At 38.2% G+C, this 20,280-nt stretch overlaps 1 protein-coding gene across 4 annotated transcripts in view; it reads left to right on the forward strand.

Annotated features, from left to right (window-relative positions):
- adgrb2.L (adhesion G protein-coupled receptor B2 L homeolog) overlaps positions 1 to 20,280 on the forward strand; it is a 251,817-nt gene that overhangs the window by 197,642 nt on the left and 33,895 nt on the right. For all 4 annotated transcript variants that reach the window (XM_041582163.1, XM_018246749.2, XM_041582165.1 and 1 more), the window contains 6 exons: positions 7,393 to 7,587; positions 10,280 to 10,348; positions 13,608 to 13,716; positions 15,046 to 15,192; positions 15,305 to 15,483; positions 18,184 to 18,227. In XM_041582163.1, coding sequence (XP_041438097.1) covers positions 7,393 to 7,587; positions 10,280 to 10,348; positions 13,608 to 13,716; positions 15,046 to 15,192; positions 15,305 to 15,483; positions 18,184 to 18,227 — 743 coding nt within the window. The remainder of the gene's footprint in view (positions 1 to 7,392; positions 7,588 to 10,279; positions 10,349 to 13,607; positions 13,717 to 15,045; positions 15,193 to 15,304; positions 15,484 to 18,183; positions 18,228 to 20,280) is intronic.

The following is a 20,280-nucleotide window of genomic DNA, read 5'->3' on the forward strand; positions in this document are numbered from 1 at the left end:
AGTAGAATTCCTTCAGTTCATTGCAGATCTCTAGATAAAACGAAATCTGTCCCCTTTTATGTTACTGGATAGCAGCAAAGCTCAGCTCTTTCTTAATGACTGCTCAAAACAATGTCATCCTCACATCTCAAGTACTAACCCCTTGCCAAAATTGGGGGCTTTGTGCGCAGGAACCCCTATTATTAAACACCCATTAGTTCTGGTGACATGCCTGGCATGAATGAAATGCGTAGGGGAACAGTTGTCAGGATTCCTGGCTTTTCATTCCTGCGCACACACACCAATTAGCTTCTCATTATCAGAGATAGACACAAGCTCTGCATCTTGCCCCTCTCCATGAGTCGCTACCCACCTCCAGGCGAGGTAAAGGTCAATGTTAGAAACATGTCCCAGTTGATCACATCCCGAGAGTTAATCATCCCTTGTTATGGGTATCGTGGTAAGAGGAATATATGTGATCTGCATAATGCAGAAATTAGACTCTGTGTAATCTCGAAGTCCAATGCAAACCTTTTGCTAAGCAAATGTTGTTTTACTTTCTCTTCTGTCCACAGCAAAAGTGTTTTTTGTCAATTTATTCCCCATTTTTTATGTAAACTACATAACAAATGTATGCCAAAGATATGTGGCACCCAAGGCAAGGCAAGACTTATATAGGAAGGGAAAAGAACAACATGGAGCTTCTATTCATAATGTATTGGGTCCCCATCAGCCTTACCCAAAATGGTTGTGCCCTAGGCAGGTGCCTTTGCTGCCTATACATAGTTCAAGCAAATATATAGTTGATCGGCTAGCAAATATCACATTTTACATGAGGATTTTACCTATAGGTGTTTAGAAAGTCAAAAATTACATTTGAGACTTTGGTGGGAAACAGGAAAACAGCAGCACTAAAACACTAAATAAAACTTTACATGGGTATTTATATCAGCACTGATACCTCTGCTACAAAAAAGCACAAAGCCATAACACAATATTATAAGTATGTGAGATTTTAAATGCCATACCATGGTATTCTTTAATTTGGAACGTCTTACCTTAAGTTTGCTAAAAACTTTTAAACATAAATAAACCCAATAGGATTGTTTCCCTGCCAATAAAGATGAATTATATTTTAGTTGGGATCAATTATTTTATGGATAACTGTATAATGCAGAATAATGGATTCTATACCTGTATTTAAATTTTATTTCAAACCCTAAAAAAAGCCTATAAACATGTCTGTTTCTACATAGCGAGTAGCGACTTTGATTTTGCTGCATAAAGTATGAAGAAATGTATGGTGGGTGTTGCAAAAAGGTAACAAAACAACTTTGCAGCCCAGTGGCTTTACCAACATTCATATATTATACCGTATATACTCGAGTATAAGACGAGTTTTTCAGCCCCCAAAATATGCTGAAAAACTCTACCTCGGCTTATATTCGGGTCAAGCGCAAAAACGGTCACTGGCGCTTAAGAATAGTCGCCGGCGCCTAAGAATAGTCGCCGCCGTCCAAGAATAGTCGCCGGTATCCAAGAATAGTCTCCAAGAATAGTTGCCGGCGTCCAAGAATAGTCTCCAAGAATATTCGCCGGCGTCCAAGAATGGTCGCCGGCATCCAAAAACGAGACGCCGGCACCTCCAATGGGAGCAGAAACCCTCAATTTTTTGATTGAAACTTACCAGAAGCTGCCACATTTCTCACCCTAGGCTTATACTCGAGTCAATAAGCTTTCCCAATTTTTGGAGGTAAAATTAGGTACCTCGGCTGATACTCGGGACGGCTTATACTCAAGTATATATGGTAAGCTATATATAGATAACAGGTGCAACTTAAAACACTAGCAATACAGTATACTAGGTTCATTTTTAGTTCACCTACTTTGCTTGACAGTATGAAACTATGTTTGTGTAATGATGCTGAAAACAAAAAAAAAACAGTTTTTGATTTTTAACTCACTCTTTGAAGATAAATGCAATTTATTGGTTAGAGCATTTACAAGACCCTTGTACACATGTGTGCCCCTTCTCATATAAACATATACACGTCATATATTACGAGCATTAAATCTGTTATCTGTAAACTAGTGAACAGCCTCTTTGAAATCTTTAAATGCATGCCACTCCGGTTGTTCAAAGCTTAACAGTAAGGCTGCCGCAACCCCTTAATCACTTAGGATTCCTTCTTCTCCTCTAGCCCCCTCAGCCCCTCTCAAGGGTATTTTCTTTGGCTGTAGGCTATTAAGCATGCTCGGTTCTTCTCAACTTAGATTACTAAACATGCCCTCCAGTCTAGCCATCAATGGAAAGATAGCATTGCTGGTTCCCATTGAAATCCAAGCATTACTTTTCATCAAAGTAAATTCTGCCTATGTAAGCCTGCATTCGTTACTAGTCATGGACGAATAAATACACCAGACACAAATTTGCGGCGAATTTCAGCTTTTCTCTGGCAAGTGAATTAATTCGCCTACGACAGTTCGCGCGTATAAAAATTGGCGCTCGTCAAAATTATTCGGACACCCATTGACTTTAATGCATTTGGACCAAATAATCTTGCATATAAAAATTGTCGCCTAGTGTGAAAATTGACGTGTGTCAAAATTATTTTGAAGCCCATTGACTGCAATGGATCATATTGGATCATTCATCTGATACCCAGCTCCTGCATAAAGAGAGAATGAGGAGAAACAGATGCGGAGAGAGAGATAGTAAAGATAAACTTGATTATTTTAGAAATAGTACAGAATTTTCAATTGATTGTATTTCAGTGTGTTGTAGCTGATATAAAATTTTGATTTTCACGATAATTCCCCTTTAAGCAAAGTTCAAAAACACTGCTCTGTCCTACTAGAGCTCTGAACTGAGAACCCTAATCTATCCACCTTGTGCGCAGTGATCCTTTGCACAAGGTACCAGATAAGAACTGTCCGTGCAGTTACCGTATATACTCGTGTATAAGCCGAGCCGCGTATAAGCCGAGGTACCTAATTTTACCTATGAAAACCAGAAAAACATATTGACTCGCCTATAAGCCTAGACACAACTTAGAAAAGTCTCAGAAATATCAAACAGTCGGTTTAATGTTAAAAATCAAGCCATGATGTGGGGAAGAGCGAGAGTTGTAGTTGAGGAGGAGCCACAGGTTGCAGACATGAGGCATGGCCTCCCCATACAAATACATTGTTCCTACACCCAGGCACCTTCCCCCTCTCTTACTTCCACCTCGGGCCCTGGGGATTAACAGTACGAACACCGGGACATACCGTACTCACAGCTCCAGAGCCGAGCCGCGAGCACGGACACTGGGGAACCCGCACTCATGGCGAGGGAAACAACGGCGACCTCCTCACTGCAGCCGCTACCTGAGCCTAGCGCGTATTCACTTCCTGCTCCTCCCCTCCCACTTATTGTTATAATTGAGATAAAATGTCACGGCCGGGAAGGAATGACGTTCAGGATATTGGCTGCTGGAAAGGGGGTTTCACCTGATTGGCCAGTGACCCTCACATGTGTGCGCGTCTCCCCGCAATTAGTAGCGACTCCCACCGGGCGTTCACTTTCTATAAACGTTGATGAGTTTGTGTCATTGAACGTACCTAGTATGCCAGATTCCATACGTGACCGACGTAACAACATTAAATAGCACACCATGGCCAGAATGTATTCACCGCGCTGTATCGATCCCACTGACCAGATAGTTGCGTGCTGCGCTTAGACAGACCGCGACGCCTCCTAGCGCTGTTCTCTCCTCGCTGCTCTTCCTACTTCATGTGGGATTCATCAGCAGCTGACCCGCGTATAAGCCGAGGTAGGATTTTCAAGCACATTTTGGGTGCTGAAAATCTCGGCTTATACGCGAGTATATACGGTAACCTTGAATGAGCCCGTAGTTTATTTTTATACAGTTATACAGTCAGGTGACTTGTGTCAGACTTCCTCTGACACAACAATAGATAGTTATAGCTACAGAGTTTATTTGTGGATTACTTTAATAACATTTCAATTTATTTGTGGATTTCTTTTATAAGATTTAATATTCACATATAGCACATTCAGTTACACTTAGGGGTAAGTAAAGACAGGTATAAAGTGTTGTCCTAGTTTTTTTCATTTACTTCTCTAATGTTTGACAGTCAAAATCTGGGTTACTAGACCTTAAAGGGAATCTGTCACCCAAAAAAATTATTCCAAATCCTATTTTAGTCAAGTAAAATGAACTTTAATTACACTGTATAAATTATTTGAATCTTGTCTCCTTCATTCTGGGAAATAAATTCATAATTATAGCAAGCAGGCAGGAGCCATTTTGTGGACACTGTTATTAAGAAAAGCCTTGCATCATGTCAGAATCTTGTTTGTGCACCAGAATGGGGGACCTGATGTCCATCCCCATGCACAGATTACACAATTAAATGGTAAAGAAAGAGGGGGAATGCTTGGAGTGCAGTGACATCTAGGAAGTGCTGAATGGAAAGTGAAAGTAATTGCATGCCCTGCCTAAGGCATAGAGGAGGGGCAGATAATATTTGATTGACAGCTGAGATTTTTTTACAACAGCTATGAATGCTTTTATAAAAAAAAGAAATTGGATTTCATATTTAATTTGAAAAGGACTTTTATTATACATCGTTTTATGTCTGGGTGACAGGTCCACTTTATGTAAATGTTTTCATTACATTACCCCTCCCCCCATTAATTAATATTGTGCAATTTTTATTATAATGCTGTGATTCTTTGTAGTCACAATAAGGTTTTGCCTCTTTAGGCAACCAGGATGAATGACCTAGAATAACTGAAATCTGAAAGCACCTGGGAAAGAATTGGTCACTTGGAAATGTGTAATGGCAGGTTTGCAAAAATTCTCCCCATATAATTTTGCCCTTGTGGGAGGTAATACAACATTTTGCATAATGTCTAGTATCCCACAGCTGCCAATTAGCAAGCAGCATTCAGTGGTTACCTGTTTCAAAGTAAGCATTTACAGGGGTTGTTCACCTTCCAAACAATTATTTCAGTTCAGTTGTTATCAGATATTACACCAGAAATAATGACTTTTTCAATTGCTTTCTTTCTTTCTTTTTATTACTGATCTTTTCTATTGTTGGCCTTTATATTGAAGTTCAGGGTCAGAACTAGAGGTAGCCAAGTGTCTATAAACAGTAAAAAAACAGTAAAAATTTAAAAATAGAAAGCAATTGAAAAAAGTATTTATTTTGGATGTCTGAAACCAATTGAAGTAAAAAAAAGTGTTTGTAAGTTGAACTTAAGTTTAATGATTTTTATAGGTGTTATACCTGGTGCAAATTTTGTAACTTTTATTGCATTAATACCATAATCTTTTTTTTTTTGTGTTGTTAAGGTAAGTGGCCCATCCCAGCCAGCACACAGTTTAAATAATAAACGGCAGCATAAATAGGAATATGTCTGAAATGAAAGATACCAATCAAGTGTTTAGAAAAGTTTAAATTGCAGGCTGGAGAAAGATAAAAACGCACTAATGCAAAAAACAAAAAATCTAAAATGCCAACTAGAAAGTAACAAAGATAGCTTCTGTTTGCAAGATAGTACCAAATGTCATGAGGAACTTGAAAATTAGTTTTATTGATGTAGATATGTGCCAAGGTAAAAAAACAGAGGAAGCCCAATTGAAATGCTAAAAAACAATGTGTGACTAAAAAAATGATAGAGCCTTGGTTGTAAAGGATTTTTTTGCCTTTTGTTCTGCATATATCAATTTCCATATTGAAATGAATATCCTACCTTGCCAAGGCTTAGTGACCTTTACATACATTGGAAACTGGTTACAGCTTATACATTTTGAAAAGCTCCCAATCTAAGTCCCTCTAATGCTTGTTACTTCTGGGTTATCAGAATAAATGGCTCTGCTCAAAAAGTAACAGACTGCTCACGTTGTGAGATGTCAAAGCTACTTGCTGCCGCCAAACAGATTCTCCATAGATGAACAACCTATCAGTTTGCTGGAAAGGTCACAAAGCAGTTTAAGAAATTTAGAACCCTTTAAAGTTTTTAGATATTTTGCATAGTTTCTTAGTAAAACTTCTGTCTTTCAAAGATTGTGGATTTCAATACGTGTGCGCAGTGAGGTGAACTTTGGTGAAGTTAGATGAAGAGAAAATTCACACTGTGGTAAATATGCCCCTATGAGTGATCTGCATCTGACCAGCAGTACCTCTCTCTTTCAAATGTATAGAAGCAGCTACAGGCAGGGAAGGGAATTTCCATTGCCATGTTTCTTCTTGTGAGTCCACAGAACTACAAACCCACATGTTTCATTATTTATAGGACATGCATAACACTGCTGATTGCCCTTCTTTAGTGACTCATCCAGCTTTAGTATTTATAGCATATATTGGTAGAATGAACCCGTTCTGAACTGTAAATAAAATGAGTCCTAGGAATTCCTGTATGAGCTTGAACTCCAGCTGTGTAGAACATAGTGGTGAAAAGGTGAACCAGGGCCTATAAGTATCTGATGACTTCACCAAGAACTATACCAGGCATTTTAGACATTATTATTATTATTAGGTGCATTCAAAAATGCAGTTATGGGAATTCCAATTGGTACACATGAGTTTATTTGTAACAGTCTTGTGAGGCTTTTTTCCATCATAACACTTCGCTTTCTGCTATTTTTCATGACAACATTGCCAAAGAACACTATTTGTGTCTGAAATGAAACTGTAGTCAGAAGAATTGTATAGTGGCTCTAACTCATATGGATAAATAAAAAACAAAGATGCATAAAGTTCACAATGCAGAATAACATTTATACATATGTGTAAATTAAAGGGGACCCGTCACCCAAAAAAAATATTCTAAATCCTATTTTATCACCTTAGTTAAGCAAAATGAACTTTAATAACACTATATAAATTATTTGAATCTTGTTTCCTTTAGTCTGGGAATTCATAATTATAGCAAGCAGGCAGGAGCCATTTTGTGGACACTGCTATTAAGGCAAGTGTTGCATAATCTCAGAATCTTGTTTGTGTACCAGAATGGGGGATCCGATGTCCATCCCCATGCAATAGCTATACAATTAAACTGTGAAGAGAATAGGGAAATGTGGGGAGAGCAGTGACATTTAGGAAGTGCTGAATGGAAAGTGAAAGTAATTGCTTGCCCCACCTCTATGCCTAAGGCATAGAGGAGGGGCAGACAATATTGTATTGACAGCTGAGATTTTTAAACAAGTTTACAACAGCTATGAATGCTTTAATAAAAAATAATTTCATGTTTAATTTGAAATACCGTTTTTTTATGTTTGGGTGACAGGTCCACTTTAATTGTGAAGTTAAAGTAAAATTCTTCAATGTCTATTAGGCTACACTAGATACAGTGATGTGTTTTTTAGAGGTGAGTCAAATGTGTCTGTTATCTTTCAGCTTCGGGAACATCTGGCAAAAGGTCATCGCTTGTTGGCAGGACAGGGAATGTCGCAGGTTGTGCGGAGCATGCTGGGTTTGGTGTCCAGCAAGAACTATTACAGTGGAGATCTTCTGTTCTGTGTTGACATTTTGCGCAATGTGACTGACACATACAAAAGAGCAACATACATCCCATCTATTGAGGACATTCAGGTAATTTGACTCCAAATTTGTAAAAATAATTCAATCAAAAGTATATTACCAGTCCAGTTCTTCAACATTAATCTTATAAAACCATTTCTATAGAGACCTTTCTTTGGCCATTGGGCATTATCATGCTAAAGCAAAATGTATTTTTACACTGTATTCTAAAGGTTTGCTCAAAAAGCATTATTTTACCTCCACCAAACTTTTCATTTGGCATTACATATCCAAGCAGGTAACTTTTATCTGAAACCCGACAAACTAGATGAAAGCAAGATTATTAACTCCAGGGAACATTTTTTCTGCTCTAGAGCCATATGGTGTTGATTTTTGCACCATTGCAGGTAACACTTGCCATTATGAATGGTTTTATAACACTTGTGTGGAACTTCTTGTTCATAAAAAATATATGCTTCTGAAATATAATTCTTATGCTGATGTTGTTTCCAGAGATAGAACTTGGAAATTAGTGCTCAAACTCACGGCATACAATTTTATAAGTAGTGTCCAGAAACGTTGGCCTATTTGTATGTCTGGATGCTTTTGTCCAGATATATTAGTTGCATGCTCACTCTCAGCTTTTCACATTGAACTGTTGATAGTTCCAGCACAAAATGGAAATTATTAAAATAATAATATGGTATAAACATGAACAGTATTTACAAAGCAAAAAGAATGTGTTATACACATTATCAACCAAAATGAATCTCTGAGTGATACATATATTGAGATCATTTACGAAGTGCTCAGTTGATTAACTAGCCCACAGAACTTTTTACTGTAGGGAGTTTACTATAGGGAATCTACTGTTGGGAGCCCTGTAAATATTAGCTACCACAGAGGAAATCTCTATTTTCTCCCTATGCCATGTACATTCTAGCCTATCACTGTATATATATTGAGATCTGCGACAAATTATCAGTGCTTGAGGCTACAGTAAACTCCTACATAGTAAATAAATAATAATCTGAGGATTTATTCCCCTACTTAGCCATTGCTTTTCTCTTCCTCTCATTTTTTCTTATTCTTTCTTTTCTCTGATTACATATAATATTAAACTGCTAAAAAGCCTAATACAATAGCTCTATATGAGCTATAGAGAAACATTTCTGCAGATAATATGCACCTCAGTACACAATGAGCATGATATACTTCCTCAGTATATTTGCATTACCTTATGTTGCCTTTTTTCTGTCCTTTACATTAACTTTGACTTTCTTTACCCTGCATATTTTATTGTGTAAGCTCCTTTGTTCACTCATCCTTTGTGTATAAGACATGTAATTTAAAGGGTCTATATAATGCATGCCCTCCTTCTTCCCATTTGTTGCCTCGCATGGGCCTTGTCCTTGTACAGTGCCGGCTCTTCCTCTATTTTTTATGTACATTGATGCTGGCTAGGACTTCAAGCTACATCCGTAACATGCAAACTGAGCCTGTAAGTGCTGTCACGGTGAGTTGTAGCACAGGCATAAAAGGCTCTTTTTCTTGTTAACAGAACACATGTTGTGCTTAATGTGATATTAAGAGTGAAGCACAATGCTTTTCAGTTTGTGCTCTTTCATTATTCTCCCACCCTCTTTCTACTGCAGTATTGCCTTTATATAACTTCTCTTAATTTTCTATGGTATTTTTGAAATTAGCTTAGTTGTCACTAATATATTTTCTTTCTTTAATCCTTGAAAGATTTATGCCTGATCTTTATTTTTTTAAACTGCAGTGTTACATAGATGTTATCCAACCACTGTACATGGTATACTGTATTACTAGACTCCAAACCAGTTTTATAAAGTGAATGTGTAGAATGATTGCACCATTAAGGGGCACATTTACTTAGCTCGAGTGAAGGATTAGAATAAAAGAATCAAAGTATTTTTTGGGCTAATTCGACCATCGAATTGGCTACTTCGACCTTCGACTACGACTTCGAATCGAACGTTTCAAACTAAAAATCGTTCGACTATTCTGCCATTCGATAGTCGAAGTACTGTTTCTTTAAAAAAAACTTCGACCACCTACTTCGCCATCTAAAACCTACCGAGCACCAATGTTAGCCTATGGGGAAGGTCCCCATAGGCTTTCCTAGCTTTTTTTGATCGAAGGAAAATCGTTTGATTGATGGATTAAAATCCTTCGAATCGTTCGATTTGAAGGATTTAATTGTAACGATTTTTCCTACGATTGTTTGAACGAATGAATTGCGGTAAATCCTTCGACTTTGGATTTTACTTTGACGGTCGAATATCGAGGGTTAATTAACCCTTGATATTCGACCAATAGTAAATGTGCCCCTAAGTGTCATTTGTGTCTCCTTTTTTTCTTTGTTCTTTTTTTTATTCCTATTACCAATCCACTTTCTCCTGAATTCCTTTCCTTCTTACAACTCAGTTTTTGTCTCCTCTGGACTCCCCAAACTTTCAGCAGCACTGCAATTTTCTTAGTGTATCACACTATGGTCTCTTTAATAAGCTCGGAAGTAATACACTGCGTTGCCTGTAAAAATGGTCATTCCATGTCTGCTCTCTAAGCATCTGGTTAACCTTTCTCTTACCCTGACTTCTCTTTTGTCGTCCTTTTTAATAACGCTCTCTTTCATTACCACCCTGTAATTCTTTGCTCTGACCTGATCCTTCTTCCTTCCCACTTATTCCCCAGTACTGCTTCTTCCCATTATAAGCGTTTCTTTCTATTTTCTCTGCAGAAGTTTTTCCATGCTGTCAGCCACATGCTGGATGCGGAGAATAGAGAGAAGTGGGAGGATGCACAGCAGGTGGGGAGCAGTGACGTTGCGCTAGTTTAGCAATGTGATTTCTACACGTGGTGGGGGGAGTGCTGTGCGTATGTGTGTGACAAGTGGGGGGGGGATAATGCACAAGTGTAATGAAATAATCTTGTCAATACAATTAAGTGCAGGAGAGAATAATCCTTTTACAAGAGGGCATAGAGCCATAAGAAATCTTAAGCTTTACTTACTCAATGCTAGAGAGTGCCAGAGTCATAAATTTCACACCTAATGCAGAGGAGAAAAACATGCTTAACTTACAAAGCTGCAGTAGCCCAGCACAAACATTCTGTGGAGCATTATTCAATTCTAGAAGATACAATAATTTTCCAACACAGTTTAAGAATGTTAAAAAGTGGTTGGGACAGGTGCCAGGCTCTTTTTTCTAAAACATTTCAGATGGCACAGAACCATATCTATCAAAGTGCAAATTAGCCCACTTGCCTATTTGAGAAGCTGCAGTGGGGCAGTTTAGGCCAGGTGTTTTTAGGTGGCACTAAAGCTTTGCCAGAAAATGCATTAAAAATGAATTCATCTTGAAAATCATTCTGAGTTTGATTTGCATCCAGCAATACTACGACTTTCAGTGTATTGGAGGTAGATGTAGAGCAATAGCAAGTTTGAATTAAAGAATGGAACGTTCTGAACCAGCTTCTAAGTGCCTACATTTGTTGCTATAGACAAGTGGGGTTGTAGCTATTGAGGCAAACTGATAAAGAACAAAGAGTGGCCATAGCATCAAACATATCCATGTTATATATCCTGAATAAAAGACCTTCAGGGCTCAAGCAAAGGATTTCTGAAAGTATTTTCTCCCCATTCATAAGCTGCAATTTTGCTATTTGTCCAACAAACACATTGTACACTGTATATCCTGGAGTTGGCATTAAAACACACAGCATTGCCAAGATCAGCATGTAGATCAATGATGGGAGATTTGATGGTACAGGTATGGGACCTGTTATCCAGAATGTTTGGCACCTGCGGTTTTCATAACTTACATACCTTACATTTACTACAAAATCATGTAAACATTAAATAAACCCAATAGGCTGGTTTACAGAGACAAAGGAAATCATTTTTAAAATTTTGGATTTTTTGGATAGAATGGAGTCTATGGGAGATGGACTTTCTGGAATTGGGAGCATTCTGGATAAAAGGTTTTGATTGCTATTTTCATTTAATTGTAAGGTGTAATCAATTCATTCTTCAAGACAGTGGCATTTTTTTAAATATTTTTAACAGGGTGCTTGGATAAGGTTTTCCTTACTAGAAACCTCTAGTAAGGTTTAGTGTAAAGTCACAGGATTATTAAAATTTTGGCTTTACCAGAAATCTACAGTATGTAACTGAGAATTGTAGGATTTTTAGCATTCCCATGAATATCGTTAAACACAAATACTCAAGTGATAAAATACTTTCTGAGGGTAACAACCTATTCCCACAAAGCTAATACACATAAAAGCAATTTCATACATTTACAGAATATGTCCCTGTATCAAAATGATTAATTCCTCTAGAACTGACAGTAGCCAAGAAGAAAGAAAAACATTACATTCTGTGGTTCTTTGTATCTACCTGCTCTTTATGCTGCAATACCCACAGCAATTTGGCATGGCCCTCTTGTAATAAGCAGTAATGTGTATGTATTCATTATATTTGATTCTGCCTAGTAAGTGGGTATTCTAATAGGTATAGTGCAAGGGTAGGACAAGACAGAACAATCAAATAGCTCATGTGGAAGGAAGCTTTAATCCTGAATTTTCGAGGATTTAGCTGCAGGGATGAAAGAAGTGATCATGGGTGAACACCCCCCCCCCCCAAGCCCATCACTAAGGAAGCTATGATAAGCTTGAATTATGCCACAGGAGGCTGATGTGATGATGTTGCAGCTGTTGATGGTGGGTTAGTTCTGGGGCAGAGAGAAAGGGGCAGTTGTGGGTCTGGTGGTTTATTCTGCTTGTGGCTTATTGGTATCACTGTTTTAATGGAGGGCTTGATCCTTCTTTAGAATCTACCTAATGGAGAGAGGAATGAAAGGTAAGAATTAGGAGTAAGAATTATCTGGGACTGGTTGTTAATTAAAGATAAAGAGGAGCTGTGGCTGTGCCGCTGAGTGATCTATTGACTGAAAGAGGCAACAATGGTACTGCAAAGGTTAATTCTGGTGCAGGGGCCTCATAGGGAAGGGCAACTGTGGAGGTGATTTTACAGCAATGGATTTATATAGGAACCATCTCTGGACCTCTTCAGAGGGATGATAAAGACATATAGATGTGGGATTGGCGGGTAATTCTTCTGCAGGAGGATTAAAGAGTAATGCTCTTTTTGGACAAAAATTGTTGTGGAAAATGTTACATTTTTAAATCTGTGACAAGGGGGATGCATAGCTTAGCTGTGACATTGGTGGACATGCATGCAGTTAATAAGGCATAGGGATGTGTGATATGTTGCAGAAGTACACGGAAACTATGATATAACACAGAAAAATAAGGGATAGTTGGGTCATTAGGGAACTACAGTAAATGATACACTCTAGGCTGCAGTGTGACAGAGCCTAGGTTTTCTTTGCCTTGAAATGAAGGGGAACAGACACAGGCTGTGAAAGAAGAGGATCACTAATTGCCTCGCCATATATATAAATATATATATATATATGTATATATATATATATATATATATATATATATATATATATACAGTATACATATATATATATATATATATATATATATATATATATATATATATATATATATATATATATATATATATATATATATATATACACAATGCAAACAGAACGCAAAACCTTCTGCCAAAACCTCCACCTTGGTGCTAATCCAATGAAGATAATATAGATGCAAAAATGGCTAGGTATACAGCAAAATCAGGTTTATTAATTCCAACGTTTCAGTTCCATATTGGAACATTCATCAGGGAAAAAATTTGGAAACGTTGATTAATTAATAAACCTGATTTTGCTGTATACCTAATCATGTTGAAAATTCCTAGGAGTGCTGCCGTTTTTGCATATATATATATATATATATCCAGGAAAAAGGAGAGCACTCACAGGTCTTAAATTGCAAGAAAATTGGTGAAATTTATTGAAAATAAATAACTGACGTTTCGGCTAATCCTATAGCCTTTCTCAAAGTATGTATATATACTGTATAAATCCATATCCAAGATGCTAGGCTAATTATGTGTTGCTTGTTCAAGCAGCTGTCGTTCTTTTTTCCAGATTGCACCAGGATCAGTGCTTCTGATGAAAGTGCTGGAAGACTATATCCATCTGATTGGAGATTCACTAAAGCCTTTCCAAAGCTCCATTATCGTCACCGAAAACCTGGGTACCACATTTACCATTCTGATTGGGACAGTTGAAAATCAAAGATTATCATGCAGATGAGGACAAACTGTTAAATAGCAATACTAGATTATGGTCTAATAAGTGTTAATGGGTTAATATTAATGTGAGAAATCTTCCATTGCATTAAATGTGGAAATGCAATGACATTCCATTAGGAGAAAAAAAACTTAAATAAACTTAATTAAGGTCCCAGATACAACTATTTTCCTCCTGTTCTTTTGAGACACAAACCAACATTTCACATTTGCACTATGGGCAGTAGTATGCAGTGCCTAGCCACTGGCCAAAGACACGTCAGGGTACCCTAACTGAAAGCACCTGGTACATCATAACATTTGTGGGCACTTGGTAGAGCACTCTTCATTCCACAAGATTGCCGGATAACACCAGGCACTAGCCAATTCCAAACTGCATGGGCATAATTTACTGTTTGCAGAATTGTTTTTCACTCAACTTTTTTGCTCAGTTCTATGCCATATAGGGGCAACATGGCAGAACAGAAGGAAATAGTCTTCATATATTGGACCAGATTCAATTCAGTGAGAAAAAGGTTTATCATGTGAAAAGTCATGGACAAGATTCAATTTGAGATGCAGTTCAATTCCCGACTTATCACGTGAAAACTCTATTGAAGTCTAAGGGAAAAAACTTAAACTGAATTAGGACAGTTTTTTCTCCTCTAATTGAATCTCATCCATGAATTTTCACATGATAAACATGATAACTTTTTCTCACTGAATTGAATCTGGTCCAATGTATGTCAACTGAACACCAAAGGAGATTAATTGTATAACAGCCAACCTATTGTGCCTGTGAATGTGTTCATACTAAGTGAAGCAGATTAATCGCTAATGGGAAGTTTCCTGGCGTGCTTGCACTTAAGGGAGGAACTCCAAGGGGCGCAATCCGACACGATGTACAAAAACGCAAGTGTCAAGTCGGATGCGACAGAAATAAGGTAAGAGATGGAAATGTCAGATGAAGTCAAAGCGTTCATCTGATGCGACACGACTGTCGGATGCAGACGCAGCATGCAACGTCTGCCTCCGACAGTCGTGACGCCTCGGTTGAACGCTGAGACACTATCCAACATTCGTGTTGCTTACCTTATTTCCATTGCATCCGACTTGATGCCTGCGTTTTTGCACAGCGCGTCGGAACACGCAAATATGCCTGTGGAGTTCCTCCATAAAGAATAACAAAACATTTTCTGTCATTTTATTATTGCAACTTTTAATCACCAGTAGTTGTGATCCAATAAGAAAAATGGTGTTGCACCCACAAATTACAATTGTTATATGTTATACAGTTATCAGCATCCAGAGGGAGCCAGTGTCTGCTGTGTCCAGTGATATCAATTTCCCCATGAAGGGCCGACGTGGGATGAATGACTGGGCCAGGAACTCGGAGGATAAGCTTTTCATCCCTAAGGAGGTGCTTAGTCTACCCCCTGCAGGTGAGCATTTCAGCAACGAGGTGTTTTACAACATCTGCTGACCCAGGGCCAGATTGAATTGTTTGATAGACTGATAGCTTCATAAGCATCCTTTCTCTTTACCCAACTACAGAGGCTGAGGATTCTGCATATTTTGTTATTGGGGCAGTATTGTACCGAACTCTTGGGCTTCTCCTGCCTCCTCCTGGGAATTCCTTAGCCATAAGCTCCAAGGTTCTGACTGTCACTGTCCGACCGCTGACTAAACCTGCAGAGCAGTTGGTGGTAGTAGAATTGTCACATATCATTAATGTAAGTACGGATTTGACTTGAATTTTGTTAGTGCCATATAATTGTTGTTCCATCTGTATGCTCTTACTACTGCATGCCTCCTCCCTCCATGTGATGCTTGCTGTCTGTGCTCAAGCCTACTAAGTTCATGTTATATCAGTCCATGTTTTGTCTTATGCCATGGTGCTGTCCTAGGTGTTTCATTCCATTGGCCTATTATCTACTATTTCATGTGTTTGAGGAGCCAGACTATTATAAAGCAACAATGTCCAAAGAGGAATATAGAGATATTGGGCATGATGGATGACATAAACATCTCTTGTATGGTCACACCTGGCCTGCAGGGCTCAAAATGTATATCCCTGTTCTACAGCTATTTGACTATCTTGCTGGGCTGTGACAGCCGGCTGTTTCTTTGCTTACGTGACTCCTTGCTTCTATCTTGCTTCTATCTTGCTCCATATTTCTACTCATCTGTGATGCTTCAAGTTCTGTAATTCCATGCCAGTGTTACCCAATGGCTCTCTCTGTCCTCAATCATTCATTGCCTTCCAACCAAGCTTTCTAATTCCTTTTTTTTTTTAAAAAATTTCTGACAACATGTGATTCCCAGGGCAGAATCCCTTTGTTTCTGTGTGCTGCCATCTGGATAATTAACCGTGGAAACGTATCTGGAAACTGTTGCTGTGCTTGTGTCTCAGTGCAGCCTGATGATTACCTATTGGTGGTAGTGACTCATTGACACCACTGAGTATGCCTGAGTGTTTCTGTATCATTCAAGTGACTGCTGCTTGTTGGTTCCTTTAAAGTGATAGTTGATTTAATAACTAGACTTAGCACTGGTGTTGGTGATTCTCTGTGATTACTATTTATTGATTTAGAGTGAATTCAGCATGTGCTACTTAGTGCTTCCTAGAAAGTGCCAGCTGCTAATTTGGTGACTCAATGTGGCCAAGAGCATTGCTCAGAAACTACAAGGTGTACTTCTTTATTCACTATGTCAGTAGAAGATTATCTCATTTTATTGAATGAAGGCCAATATTTCCCTTTTGCTGATGCTGTGATTATTGTTCAGTAACTCTGTGCTGCTCTGTGAATCTCTTTAGCAGAGAGCTTCATAATGGTTTTCTCTGAATTGTAGTTTAGCAACATCAGAGGGCTTACGCGTAAAAAAAGACTGCTGCTGAGATTCCCTGACTCATTGTAGGTATTTCAGTGACTTCAGTGTGTGCTGCTTTGTAATTCTCCTTTATATTGTTGCTGGCTAATTTAATCCAACAAATGCCATTCACTCCCTGTGCCATTTGCTGGGAGCATTGCTCAGAGAATCCAGTGTCTCTAGCTTGCATTCAGTTTACTAATTCTGTTCTACTTGGGAATTTTTGAACTTACGTGAGTGTTACTGTGAGTATTGCTGTATCGAATTTACGGCTGGTGAAGTGTTGCTGTCGAATTTTTTCCAGTTAGGGAATTCGCCCCAACGAGTGCTAGCCAAAACGTTAGCTTTCTGCTCTAATAAATATTATATAATATTAATATATATATATATATATATATATATATATAATTTTTTTTTTTTTTTAATACACAGACATACCTGATTCCATAGACTTAAAAGGGAACATGTTAACCCGCACTCACTGGGACCAGTTCCCTTACCCCTTCATCATGTTCCTTTGTGAAGTGATGGATTTTGGGAACTGAAGCCCCTCTGTTTTCCATAGTGGGTGATGCAAAGATTCTCTTCAAGTCCCAGAATCCTTTGGTTCACAATGGAACAAGGTGAAGGGGTGCATTACACTGGTCCCTGTAAATGGAGAAAATAGTCGCTGTAATCTGAAACAGACTATAGTGTTTTCCTTTTAATTGGTTGTATTAGATATGCCAATACTATATTTAGTTTTGGAAGTTCAGATTGTGTTTATGCACTTTTTCTACATGAACTGAAGAGGAGCTCATATAAAAAATGGGATATATTTTCCCTTTAATTTGCGGATCTGTTATATTTAACTGCTTAAATGTCCTGTCTGTGACTGTGCATAGAATACTCTTGTGGCTTCTTGTGTAAATCCCTAGTTAAAGAGACTTGCTGATCGTTCTGAGACTCACCCCGAGGGTTTCATTTAATCCCCTCTAGTGCGGCATTATGATAACCTATAAGGGTTATGTGAGGCTTGCTCTTTGACTTCCAGAACTACCCTCAGCTGTTTTATTGTTACTTTGTGTCTCCATACACATTATCGCTCTGAGGGGCCTATTTATAAAGCTGAGTTAAAAAATGGCAAAAAAAGAAATCCCTACTTTAACACTACTATATGGTGTTATAAAGATGGGCAAACATTTTAGGCAAGTGTGTAGCCCAGTGTACAATGTGGTGTAAAAAGGATTATAAACTTGAAAAAAAATCACTTATAAAGCAATGTTTTTGCACTTGAATGTGTCCCATTGACTTTATATTAGAGAAAAAGAAGAGCTTAATTTAATACATTTATCTGCTGCAAAAAACAGCATAAAAAAATGTCAATTAGCTCTTCATAATAGATTCTGTGATTCCGATGTTAATTCACGCACAATATAACTTAAAAAATATGACATTTTTACAAAATGTTTTGCCATAAAATATTCTACACAGCTTTATGACTAGGCCCCCGTCATTTAAGTGTATATTCTTAAACTGCTAAATGATTTGCATTCATAAGACATGCCCTCTCACCCCAACAGGGAACCTCCAGCCCGCAGTGCGCAGTGTGGGATTATACAAAAAGGTCAGTAATCTTCAAATCCCTTGTCACATTGTACCACCGATCCACTTGGATACATGCAATGTCATTTTAAGTTAAGCAACATAATAAGTGATTAATCATATCAAACCCTTGTGTGCCATCCTAAACATGGCAGTTATCACATTTCCTCGCAGTATAATCAGGCATGCACCTTTTATCTTGCAAGGCAGAATTATTTTCTGCAGTGAAAATACTCCAAGTAGAATTCTTGGGTGTAACAAAGCAATGTCAAAGGCCACATTCCTGCATCTGATTTCTCTATTAATAAAGAATCCTATCTTTAGTCTGGCTCATATTAAAAAGAAAAGAAAATTAGCTTTCATCCATAACCTTGGAAATTAGAGCTAATTTTGGAAGCAGCTTAAAGTAAGCATTTTCTGTTACCAGCCCATAATCAAGGCCTTAAAGTGTTGCATAGAAACAGTGCTAGTTTTAAGGCGATTACAATAAACCTTTTTATGCTAACGGATGTTATATAAGCTAATTAAGATCAAAACCAGCCAATATGATTATGGTAATTATTATTCCTTTATTCCTGCAATGTGTAAAAAGCAGCAGCTTCTGTAGCTAGGTGCTGGAACTGAAATACGAAAGAGCTCAGCTCAGGAGCCTGCCCAGAATATATATTGCTGAAAGCTGGCTCCTGCCTCATGCCTCCAGCACCTGATTGAACCATGCACATATCCTGCATATGTGTTTGAGAATCTGCGTGGGCGTGCTTATATACGCACATGGATAATTTTATATCCGTATGTGACTAGCTGTGCGTGGGCATATGGAGATGTATCCTAGTCTTGTGTGCACATATTGGTTACATATAGAATGGAAGCTCTCTCTGCAGATTGTCTCTTAACACTTAATCGTAAATGTATTTGTATTTTTGTATTTATTGCAAATCTATTGTCCCATCTATCCTATAAACACAGTGGTTTAATATACAGTGATATAAATACAAGTAGCATTATATTATTATATTATTCAAAACATACATTCATAGACGTAAAGGTGATACTAAAACATCGCTTCTGTATAGCCTCTCTGAGAGCTGCCATTTTGAAAGTTATTAACCGAGAGCATGCTGGTAATTGTAGTTTAGGCTACAGCATCTACTGAACAGCCACTTTCATTTTAACAGTTGACGGGGATCATACATCAAAGGGAGGGTTTGATCAATGCATGTTCTCTGCCCCCTGGCATCAGTAATAATTCATGATTTTCAAGCGCATACCATTTCAAAAACAACGTTTTTCAGCTATAAATGTATTATTATAAAGCTGACAAGCCACAATACCACATCACGGTAAGCCCTATAATATAGAAGCCCAAACTGTTTACCTGTGCTCATGTTTTTTATAGGCTGGCAACTCCCTGCTTCACTGCATTTCTTGGGAAAGGTCTCCTGAGGAAAGCATTGATCTCCCCTGCTGTAGAACACCCTAAAGCACAAGAGAGCACAATAAATATTACTTGTGTTGAAAATGTATTCTCTCTATTCTTTAAAAAATCCATATTTTGCTAGTTCTCTTGCTTCAGTAAAGCCCACACTAATCCATTAGTTCAAATGCTAAAAGGGAGCTTAGTATGAACAAACCCCTCCATTACCTAAGCTGCAACCTTATTCAGTCCTTGACATAAGGAGCAGCTCATTATACATGGAGCTTATCTGTGGACTGGTAATATGTTTCACTCCCTTTTCTTACTTATACTGGTGCAAACCTCCATGTTTTTTGCACCATCCACTTTCATGAATGGCACAGGTCCTTGGGGTCCAAAATGGAATTCGGAGATCTGCATTTACCCTATGAATATACTGCTGCCTGTCTTAAGCAGTGCTATATTCATGAGGGGTGGACAGGGTATTGGCGTATAGGCATTCCCTATAATTTGCTATATTCCTATATTGTGCCTATATGCAAAAGTCAGGGAACAGCAGCACAGGGTGCAAAGCAGGCAGTAAGGAAAGTGCTGCCCTATGCCCACTGGTGCTGTGATCTACATCAAGTGCTAGATTTTCAAACTGGCTGTAGGTGCAGGA

This window comes from Xenopus laevis, chromosome 2L (assembly GCF_017654675.1).
Source record: "Xenopus laevis strain J_2021 chromosome 2L, Xenopus_laevis_v10.1, whole genome shotgun sequence".
In the NCBI taxonomy this organism is placed as follows: Eukaryota; Metazoa; Chordata; class Amphibia; order Anura; family Pipidae; genus Xenopus; species Xenopus laevis.